The 12,212-nt window shown below is 37.1% G+C and overlaps 1 protein-coding gene across 1 annotated transcript; it reads left to right on the top strand.

The window, feature by feature from the left end:
- The first annotated feature begins 6,981 nt into the window (after positions 1-6,981).
- On the top strand, positions 6,982-7,495 carry LOC120272659 (auxin-responsive protein SAUR65-like). Its single transcript, XM_039279538.1, has one exon. It carries the CDS (start codon positions 7,027-7,029, stop codon positions 7,435-7,437), a length of 411 nt encoding a protein of 136 aa, XP_039135472.1. The 5' UTR covers positions 6,982-7,026; the 3' UTR covers positions 7,438-7,495.
- Positions 7,496-12,212: the final 4,717 nt, after the last annotated feature.

Here is a 12,212-nt window from a genome sequence, read left to right as displayed (position 1 = left end):
TATATATGTATAACAAGCAATAGAATCAAAGTTTGGAGATCAAAGAACAAATAAGAGGAATTTCTCATGAAACATGCGAGAGAAAAAGTGGTTATTTTATGTATAAGAAACTGGTTGGATATACTAAAGAGGATACAAAGTTAGCAATTAAAGGTAGAGAACATTGCATGTGAAGAAGTTTAGCTGCAGATCATATTTGGAGATTTGTATGCTGGGGAGAAAACAAGTGCATGCATAGAGAATAGTTGAGCTTATATAATATATATATATATAGTTGTTTGGATTATTAGATGATGTAGGATCTCAAATGGTTACCTTTCTGTAAGGTTTTATGTTCTTGTCTGTGGAACATGTTTGAATGAGCTTGCATGTATGGTGATGGACTGGAAGAGCTCGTGACATGGCTCTTGTGCATGATGATTCTGCGTGCAGGGGCACCTTTGGAAGGAGCGGTGTTGTCTTGCACACATGTCGTATATATGTTCAATGCCAATCTGTCAAACATAATCCATGCATTGTTTTCTTCATATTATTTATTTTATTTATTTTATTTATTTTTTTTACAAATGCATGTCAAGAATAAGCATGTGTGAGGAGCTAAGCTCTACGGCAATTATGCCCCTCCACCTGTCAAAGCTAAAACTCAAATCACCCATTTGTGGGAAGATGAATGCCCTATACAAAGGATCTAATCGATGTCAATAGACCAAATAATCATTGACTTTCTTAATATTATCTATCTCTAATTATTAATATATATATATATATGATTTATTTATTTTATTAACAATACAAATAGTCAACCACCTATGCGGTTGTTTCTGTTTTAGTCATTCACCTAAAAAAAAAGTTACGATTCGGTCACTTACATTTGTTATTGTGTTTTTTTTAGTCACCGAGCCTTACGGCGTTAACGGAGAGCCAACGTGGCTTTCATCCACGTGTGAACTTGTTTACCTAAGCGTGTGCCAGATGTAAACAAGTTCACACGCGGGATGCAGCACGCTTGGCTCCGCTACGCCAGTGCTCGGACTAAAAAACACGATAACAAATGTGAAAGTCGACTCAATCGTAATTTTTTGGGTCGATGACTAAACGAAAACAACCACATAGGTGAGTGACCATTTATGTTGTTTACCCAAAAATCTTTAATTAACTGTCAGTGAGATTTAGCAATCTGCAGCCTGTTGTGACTTTTTTGGGGTGTATATAAATATGCATGAGTTATACATTAACGGTAAGATTTACAATCGATCACAGCCTTAATTTTTTATGCATCTCTTCTAATATTGTTAGTAGGAGCTCTTCTCTATTTATGGACCAAGCTAAGTCAAAGTGAACATAGACGGATAATCCTTTTGGCAGTTATTTTTTTGAGAGTTTTGTCGTGTTTTTATACTTTTACTACTTTTAATATGGGGTCATCTAGCTATTTGTGTTGGTTTTGCTTAACTCTTAATTCTTTTGTACTTTAGTTTGTATTCTTGTGTTTGTACTTGTAATTAAATTTTTGTTTTAATATGTTTTGATTGATTTATTCAAATTTTTAGAAAAGAATTATACATCACTGGCTAGCAGTTTGTATATTTTTTTATATATGGTTCATTCATTAAATAAATTTAGTTGGTATTAAGTGTTAACAAACATGATTTAAAGGGAACAAGGTTCATGGTTCCTTTAGAGTATCTCAAAATTCATATATACTTCATATTTCCTTTGTGTTTGTAATTTGACATGTTATCTTTACACAGTTGTATGAGAACAAATGCTTTAACCATGTCACTATGCCAACGTTATGCCAACGTTTTTTTTTTTTAATTTAAGTTTATGTTGCATCTCATGTCACTATGCCAACGTTTTTTTTTAATTTAAGTTTATGTTGCAAAATAAATAAATAAATAAATATTACCCTCATTTATATCTCCATTACTATCCTGTTTTGTGAAAAGCCACGAGGAAGCAACAGTGGGAAACAGAGAAACAAAAGTAACACAAAAACATGCACAACTGGACACAGAGCTAAGTTTTGGCATTGTGTATGCTCTGTTGAAATGGAGGAAAACATAGAGTCAAACTCAAGAAGATTTTTATCTTGATAATTTTCTTTATACTGAAAATGAGATATAAATACCTATTAATAGACTATATTCCACCATCTTAAAAATAATAGTGATAATCTGAAAGACCGTTCTAAAATTACATGTATCAATCTATAATTTATTTTTAATAGAACATCAAAATGCATTAAAAGATATAAGAAAAACAAATGTAAAGTGTTTAGTTGGGGCATAACCTCAATCATGCAAAATTAAATTAACATGTATATGATGTTTAACTATTTTTATTAATAATAAAAACATTTTATCATTGTTTATAAAAAAATTAATTTAAAATATTGAAAATCTCACATAAAAATTATCCCTCGGATTGAATAATTGCAAAAAAAAAAAATTTAATTCAATGCTATAATTTATATTCTAACCCGGTGGGAAAACATGCAATCACATCTCATCACTTTCATTGGTGTTAACCCTAAAAACATAATATATATCATTTGATGAGGTTAAACTCCTCTTAAATTAAGAAGGTTCCCATGTGTTCATGCATAATGTTAGTAAGAAATTAACATTGCTAAATTAGTTTTAGTTTATATTTATACATGAATTATGAACAGAATAGTACAACTATAGATGACAAAAAACTATTCAACTAATAATGTCTATAGATGTTACATGAAATTAAACAAAAAACAATAACGAAATTCTGCACCACATACCACATAAATCATGCGAAGTTATGAGAACCACAAATTAAATAACAGAGAAGAAGCAAATCTATTCTAAACAAGACCAGACATGCAACTACATTTGATCTTCTCTTATCTAATTAAACACAACCATAAATCTGTCACACAGTGATCTTGTCTTTCCCCCAACCATTATTTATATACACCACATTGCATTTCTTAGCAATCACAATTAAACCTTCTTTTCTGATACTGTTGTCAAAGAGACTTATTTAGATCCAAGGTCAGGAAATGGCAACGTTTGGCTGTTTTAGGAAGGAGAAGGATCTCATCACACAGTTCAATGGCAGTTCATTGTCAAACTGGTGCGCTTGCTCATCGATTGGTTGTCACAGTTAAACGTCATGCTTTTGTCTACATTGTCGACGAAAAACTCTTCTTGATTTCCCATCGTATGTATATACTGCATCCATGCATATCTTCGTGAATTTTTCCTTTTTTTATATATATTATTTCTTCCTTTTTATCTAGAGTTAATGCAACTAATAACTTCAAATGCTCCAAGGTTTGTAATTTCTTTGATGAGTCTATTTTTCATAATTTGTTGGTACAGTATAGTTTTGATCTATGTCGTATTGAATGTTTCTTTCCATTGTTTATTACATTTTTATTTATTTTAATACATGTGTTTATCTATATATTTTTATTAATATATATATACACACATGATAAAGTTTTGATGATCTTATGAAAGCTTGCATATGATGAAATATTCTATCTAACCTTGAATGTAATTGAAGTCATGCTTACATCTAATTTCTAGTGAATGATTTGAGGAAACTGCTTGTGTATATACCTGATCATGCTAAAAAAACATAATGTTGAGTAAGATTTTGTACATATATATACATTATATATATAGTTCAGTAAGATAAAGTGGAATTCATATTTTTCTGAATTACAGTATTGGACTCATCTATAAAGCATCTTCTTTTTCTTGAGTATTTTTTTATTTATTTTGAAATTAAGTGTATATTTTATTTTTATCTTTTAAGTTGAGTTTTAAAATTATATTACTTGTATATTCATGTTGGTAGTATTAATTTAGTGTATTATACAATGATGGTATTTGAAGAAATGAAGAACAAGATGTTGACCGTACGTAGAGGGAATTATTCGTGTGAAATAAAGGTAACTTAATTGGGTATAAAATTCTAATCCATTAATCAATTTATGAGATAATGTGTATAAATGATGATTTGTTATGCTTTTAATTATTATGTTTATTTTTTCTTTTGTGTATGAGTTGGCATTTTAAATTTGATAAACTTCAGAGATCAATTCATTAGGAGGTATTTGGATCCACTTGTTATCTAAACATGATGGAAATTAGCCTTGTTTTTTTTTAAAAAAAAAAAATGAATAAATCATGTTAATTAAAAAAGAGGAGAAAAAGATACTGTACTCCCACAACACTAATATCAGAAAGACAAAAAAATCACAAAACACAAATACTATAACTAACCACAAAGTTGTAGATAGAGTAGGGACACAAACAAAATAAGCATTTATACACATTATCTCATAAATTGATTAACCTTGTCATGCTAGAAGCCATGTTTGGGCCAATTTTCACCCATTTTTACGAAAAAGCATTTATAAACCACCTTTTCTATCAAAGTAAAGATAATAATAATAATTACAAGAATAATTGGAAAGTATAAGGAAGAACACTAAAGAAAATAAAATAATCTTTAAACTATGCTCTTGGCCATTTGACAAACATTAATTACAATAATGTCACCTTCCTTAAAATTCATTAAAATTCAAGCTTTTTTAATAAATAATAAAATGAAAATTTTCCTTTTCTACATTTTATGACTTTTGTCTTCTAGTTCATTTGACATATTTTATATTTAATTATATATATTATTATTATTATAAGAATTATATGTACAAAAGTAAAAAGTTTATTATTTAACTTTTGCAATTTGAATTTGTATAGAATGAAATGTTAGAAATTATATCATAAGTTTTGATTGAATTAACAATACCTAAAACAATAAGAACTCAATTCATATCATGATAGTTAATTTTTTATAATAAAAGAGATAAATCACAGTCATTTATTAAAAGAATACACTAGGAAAAATAATAAAAATCAACAACAATAACAAATAAAAAATAACTAAAAAAAACCCATCTTAATCCACCAATAATGATTAAGGGTCCTAATGCCAAAAAGGGAAATAATAATAATAAATCTTTTACACAGCTTTTGATAGCAACAACTCCTTCCTCTTTATTATAACCTAATTAATAAAATTATATATTAAAAATTTCTCTTCTAAATAAAAAGTTATTGACACTAATAATTACCAAACCCAACAAAGATATGGAACTCATTAAGACTCAACGGCGCAACATCCCCACCATGTGCCATCCCCATGAAAGTAAAGAGTCATTTTGGGACTCTTTTAGAACAGGCTGGCTGAAAGGCTCTCTATAATGTCAATGTGGTGTACTGCTTGTTCATGGTAGTGGTGAAGAGGCCATGCACATGATGTGCTTAATGTGCCCTCAAATGAATGAGATATCTAAATGAAGAACAACCAAAGATTTAAAAGTATATTATTATAATATATATGCATGAATATATATACATTATATATTTTATATGGTGATCCATGAGCAACGCTAACCTCAATGAAATATCTTTGTCAATGGTTTACTGTCAATGGTCTACTTCTGGTCCATTCTTTTGTATGGTTGACGTACGTACTGTGTCTGTCCTATGGGTATTTCATGCATTTCCTTCACTGAAAGTGACACAGGAATTATATATATATATATATATAAATATATATGATATTATCTATATATTCTATTATTAAATTTTATTATTAATTCTTTTGAAGAATACTGAACCTCATTATACTTAATTTTCTTTTCTTTCCAAAAATGAATCTCCCTTCTTTGGTTAATCTTGTTTATATTATTTTCCTTAATGAATTTTTTGGTCACAGACTAAAAATTAATTATAAATGGTGTTTTTTTTAATTGTATCTCAAAAATAATTTGATTTATGTTCTATATATATACTCTGTATTTCATATTTTTTTTATATTGATTAAGGTGGATGGATCTGTAGTTTGGTTCATTTATATAAAAACAATATTAAGCATATGAGATCTTTCCTGGGAAGACTAAGTATTAATTTTTCTTCTTTTATATAATAATAAATAAATATCAAAATTTAAAAAAAAATCATAAAATAATGTAAAGTAGAGAAAAGATGTGTCGATACTTATAATGATCTAGTAAAATATAAAAACTGACATTTTCAAAATCTCATAGTCAATATTATCCACTTTCCGACAATGGGAGGCTAGGGTAGCATTTCATTTCAAGTGTACAAAAGCCTAGTTTTCATTAGCATAGAGTTTAACAATCTTTGAACATTTGGAATCATTCATTATTTTAAAACATGAAAAGCAAGTCAAACTTAAGTCTTTAATAGTTTCATTTCAATTAACTTGGTAAGCACACCTCAGTTTGATTTTTCGTGTTACGAGCTAAAGTTGTTGTATTAATTGAACCATATCTAAATAATATGGTTTCAATAAATAAATAATTTACCCATTTTTATCATTAAAAAATAATATGATTGAGCTAAGTTAATTAATATTGTGTATTGTGTTAGAGTTTGTTTACCATGTGTGTAGTTAAAATACACTATTTAATATTCTTTTAATTTGCTGGTACATTTTTGTGAAATAAATAAATTAACCTTCATAAAGTTATCTGTTTTTTTTTACATTTAGAAAATTAATTAGTTGTTTAAAAAAGGAACAGCACTGGTGGACAAAGTGTCCAATCAAATCACTCATACAGAGTTGAAAAGAAACATAAAAGCAGCTGAGAGAATAACATGAGATAGTAAACAATGTTTGCATGCTTGTCCCAAAGCAACCTAACATGCTGTAATAATTCCAAATAACGCCAAGGCATGCAACAAGTACTTCCTCTTAGAACCACACACGTAGACGACATTCTCAGCAATCACTGCCGACACACATGCAACCATGTCATTCTAATTGTTATACATCCTTGATGCATCAATCACATGGCTTGCTACACTTTCATACATTAACTTTATAAGTAGCTATATGTTCATATGTGTTGCTATATATATATATATATATGTTCATATGTGTTGCTAACACTCCAAATTAAACTTGTACCGCTAGTAGTACGCTTCATCTACCAAAAATATCTCAATGAATCCTAAGAAGATTCTTAAGATGGCAAAGAAATTGCAGAAGATAACTTCATCTTCCACGACGACAACGACGACGTCGACAATGAATGTGATTGCAGATAAAGGGCATTTTTTTGTGTACACATTAGAGAAGAAAAGGTTCATGGTGCCATTGGCATATCTTGAGAGCACTGTGTTTCAGGAGCTGTTGAAAATTTCAGAAGAAGAGTTTGGGTTGTCATTTGATGGTCCTATTACATTGCCTTGTGATGCAGTGTTCATGGAGTATGTTTTGTCGTCTCTTGGAGGAAGGATGTCTGAAGAAGCTGAGAGAGAAATTGTTAGCTATATTCTTGCTAATTACAGCTCTTCATGTACCTTGCTCCCTGTGCAACAAATGCAACAGCAACCAGTTGTTTTCAGTTTTTGATAAATGTTTAATGTTTTGATTAATTGTAATTGATAATTTGATTGTGAATGAGAATGTATGGAAGTCAAAAGCATACCACGCCTTCATTTGACATGATTGAATATTTTTTCAAAAATGAGTCTTCTCCGGAGCCTCTGGGGCGATTCTGGTGACGGTGGCGGCGGGAGTGGCAGGCTTAGAGCGGCGGACAAGATCTCATCCTCTTCTCTTCCTTTCGGTGCTCCTACTTTGGGGGATACTTCTCAGACGCAGGTAGGGATGTCGTACGCTTAAGCGGCAAGTTCTTCTTCTTCAGGTGAGCCTCCAGCGGTTAAACAAGCGGTGAGTCGAGGTTCTTCAGATCGGCCTAAGCTCTCTGGGGCCAAGAGACCGCGCTCGCCGAAAGATTCCTCTTGTGGCCGATGCTTCAGGAACACTCACAAAACGGCGGAATGCCGTCATCAAATTGTATGCTTGAGGTGCGCGTGCGTCGGCCACATGGCTGCTCGATGTCCGGTGGAGTCGAAGCGAAGCCCTCATAGGAAAAAGGTGCATGTACGATCCAAACACGTTGGGCAGCAAGGATCCTCGCCGGGTGTTGCGGCTGCTGCTGTGATGAGCCCCTCTCATGAGGTTCCAAGAGGTCCGAAGATCAACCGTGCCTCGCTTTCGATTTCTTTATCTCCAGAGTCGGCGGATTTACGTGAAGATCTAGCTAAGGTGGCGGTGCTATCTCTTGAGGAGGGATTCGTTAACGAATCCAACTTGCTGGCCGTCGTTCCTTCCCTCATTAATAGGTCTCTGGCTGGACCCATTACACCACTCAATGATTGCACCTTTCTTCTTCCGTTAGCGAACAGGGAGGAAGTTAAGGAGCTGTGCAAGATGGGGAAGTTCAAGGCTATGACCAACGACGGGCAATGTGTGCTGAAAATCGCCCCATGGTCGGCGGAACTGGGGGCTGTTGGCAGAGCTTCGGGGGAGGGCAGGTGGATCTCGATTTGGAATCTGCCACTCCATGCTTGGTGCTGGAACATCCTTGCTAAGGTTATACGACCAGTGGGAGAATTGGTTGCGTTGTCTCAGGCGGAGCTTCCTCACAAGCAGTTTGTTTCAGCGCTGGTGCGGCGTCGGGCAGGTGTGGCGTTGCCGTTGGAGCTTGACTTCAGTATGGGTATGAGGAAATATGTTGTTTTATTCACTGAGGATCGCGGGTTGCTTCCGACTTATCGAAGGGAGTTGGGCCGTTATGCGCTACTTTCAAATGATAAAGTAGCTTATGGTGCTGGGCCAGTGGAGAAAGTTGGGTCGGGGAAAGGGAAAGAGATGCTGTGTCCGAAGGATGGTGCTACTGATAGCTCTCATAGCTTCGGGGTGGTGGAGCTTAGCTCCCACTCGGGTTGTAGGAGAGGCCCCGAGGCGCCGGTGCGTATCTCCGGCAAAGAAAAAGTGTCTGGTGGTGCTCTTGATGCTCGGACGAAGGAGTCGTCGGTGGTGGTTGAGCCCTAGCTCCCACGATGGCGCCGACGTTAGTCTCCTTCGTGCTTTCGGGTCTGGGCAAATGATCGGATAATACTGACCTTGTGCATGGGACGGTCCGATGGACGTTCCTTGGCTCGGTCTCCCGAGGATCGTTCTGACGAAGTGGTTGGTGGGGCTCCGCAGGGTACGGCGAGGAGACGTGTCGAGCGATGGGCGTGCTCGTCCGCTGCGTGCTGCCGTCCGGGATAAGGTTACGACGGTGGCATGCAGAGATTGGTCAAGGTGGGGAGTGGATCATGTTAAGGTGGGGAAGGTGCAGTTTAAGGATAAGAGTGGGCAAGTTAAGGAGGCGGTGCATGACTCAATTGGGTCGCTGGTGCACGATAGGAATCTGCATGTTGTGCCTGCGGGTTCTCGGAACGAGAGGGCGAAGGTGCACGTTCGTGATTTGCATGGTGTGCCTGCGGATTCTCGGAACATGAGCGCGCTGGTACACGTTAGTGGGTTGCATGACGTGCCTGCGGGTTCTCGGCATGAGAGTGCGCTGGAACACGTTAAGTCATCTCTTGAGACTTTGGTTAATGAGGATCCAGTGGCCCAAGCTGTTGGGCTTTGCTTTACTTCGGGCCAATATTTGAATTCTGAGATTGGTTTGGATAATTTGGATCCTTTATTACTGAGTGATGTGGACCACCAATCTGGGCTCCCTTCTTCTCTTGATACGGTGGTGAGGGTGCAAGGGAAGTTGGGCGATAGATGCAATGGATGTTGGGTTGGATCGAGATCATGGGCCGGTTGGGGTGCAGGAGATTGGGCTTGGGCCTACAGTGGAGACTATTAAGGACCAGGTAGAGGAGAGCTTGTGTGCTCCTCCGCCTTTACCTCTTAAGGTGAATTACAAAGATGAGTCGGCCGGTTCCTACTCGGGCGACTCGAATGGTTTCACTTGGCGGTTCTTGGCAGGGACTTGGGCGTTGGTTCCTGAGTTGATGTCAACTGGGGAGGAGGATACCAAGGGTGCAGACTTGACCATCGAGGCGGTTCGATCCCGATAATCGGTTCTGGCGATGATCTATCGCGGATCAAGGCGTCGAATCGATGATTCTATTTCGAATTTGAAATTAACCTTAGGAAGCTGATGCCTGACTTACACAGAGAGAATGATGTCACAATGGTGGGGCAACCGGCCGGGACTAGGAAAAGTGAATGACAGAAAAAACCTTCATCTCGATTCAACGAGGAGGCAGGGGTACATTCTGGAGCCACCTAAATCAGACAAGAAGAAAGGTAATGGAGGCGGTGGTGACACGGTATGTGTGCCAAAACCATTATCTGTTTCGATTGGTCTAATGTTCAAATTGCAAGTTATTGTGATGCATGTGGCATTTCCTTTTCTGCTTCTGAGATTGATTGCATTAATCAAATTCGGCTGTTAGAGAAATCACGTGCTTCCTGCTCTTCTGGAGCAGCGTCGACCTCCTTGGAGGCTCGAGGATGTTAGTGGGTTGTTTATGAACCTTATCAATTGGAACGTTAGGGGGCTAGGTAGGTCATCTAAGCGGTTTTTAGTTAAAGATTTTCTTAGGATCCATCATGCTGAGATTTGTTGTTTACAAGAAACAAAATTGGAGGAGATTAATCAGTCCATTTGGCGGGAGATCGGTGGGGGCCACCTTGATCATTTCACCTTTGTGCCGGCTAAAGGGTCGGCGGGAGGTATCGCTATTGGCTGGAACAGTGTGTTGTTTCTTGGGAATCTGGCACGGGTGGGGGATTTTAGTATGTCGGTGGATTTCATTTCTAGATCCAACAATCTAAGTTGGCTCAGCAGGTGGTTTATGGTCCTCATGAGCGATCTACAAAGCGAGGCTTTTCGGGAGGAGCTAAAAGACACAGAGGGGCGGGCTGCGGGCCGTGGGTTGTCCGTGGGGGACTTTAATGCTATTTTCACGATCGAGGATAAACCATCTGGTAATCCCAATTTGGAAGATATCCATCTGTACCAACAATTTTTGCATGAAATGGGTCTTATTGAACCCCCCTCGGTGGGTAGAAGGTTTACCTGGACAAATGGTCAAGCTGATCCTATCTGGGTTAAACTGGATCGCTTCCTGGTCAATAACGATTGGTTAGCTTGCTTTCCTAGGGTGGTGCAAACTAGCCTTCCCCGCCTTGGTTCTGATCATGTGCCGCTTAGGCTGGAAGTAGGGTACCACTCTTTCAATCCTAAACCGTTCCGGTTCGAGCTGGCTTGGACTACGACGGAGGGGTTTCAAGACTTGGTGCAACAATGGTGGACTGAAATTACACCTGTGGGGTGTGGTGCCTTCATTTTCTCCAAAAAGATCACAGGGGTTCGAGAGCGTCTTAGACATTGGGCTAAGCACGATTTTGGTTCTATCAAATTAAAAAAGCTCTCGATTCTACATGATTTAGAAGTTCTGGATCTGGCCAAGGAAGAGCGAAGGCTGTCCTTGGATGAGACCCGACAGGAAAGTGACCTACTAAAAAACTTAAAGGATATTCACAAGCAAGAAGAGATTTATTGGAAGCAGAGATCTAGGCTTCAATGGTTAAAAGAAGGGGATGAAAACACCAAGTTTTTTCATGCTGTGGCTAATGGTCGTAAAAACCGCAATTTCATCCCTTGCTTGCACAAGGACGGCGTCACCTTTGAGAACCCTCGTGATATTGGCAGAATTTTCACTGAGCAGTTTAAGCTTCAGTTTGGGCAAAGGCGCTCTACCAGATTTCAAGTTGACCTACATAAATTGTTTGCTCACAAAGATTCGCTTGACCTGTCTGATTTGGAGAGACCTTTCACACTTGAGGAAATCAAAAAAGCTGTCTTTGACTTGGGGGGTGATAAGGCTCCGGGGCCGGATGGCCTCCCATTGCATTTCTTCAAACAATTCTGGGATGTCATTCATCAGGATCTCTTTCGGCTCTGTGAAGATTTCTATCTGCACCAAGCGAATTTGGAAAGAATCAACTGGGCCTCTATAGCTCTTATCCCTAAAGTTGTTTCACCTGAAACCCCTGGTGACTTTAGGCCCATCAGTTTGATCAATTCTTCTTTGAAGATTATCTCGAAACTGTTGGCATCTCGCCTAAGCAAGATCATCAACTCCTTAGTTAGTATTGAGCAATCTGCCTTTCTAAAAGGACGTTGCATTCTGGATAACATTGCTACTGGGCGGAAGAATTGATTTTCAGTATTCACAAGAGGCGTTTGTGCGGGACATATCTTGAAAGTTGATTTCTCGAAGGCTTTTGATCTAGTTGATTGGGATTTCCTCTTTGATTTATTTCGA

This window comes from Dioscorea cayenensis, chromosome 11 (genome assembly GCF_009730915.1).
Source record: "Dioscorea cayenensis subsp. rotundata cultivar TDr96_F1 chromosome 11, TDr96_F1_v2_PseudoChromosome.rev07_lg8_w22 25.fasta, whole genome shotgun sequence".
Lineage (NCBI taxonomy): Eukaryota > Viridiplantae > Streptophyta > Magnoliopsida > Dioscoreales > Dioscoreaceae > Dioscorea > Dioscorea cayenensis.
Note: the sequence above shows the minus strand (reverse complement) of the source record. Positions and strands in the feature narration are given on the sequence as shown.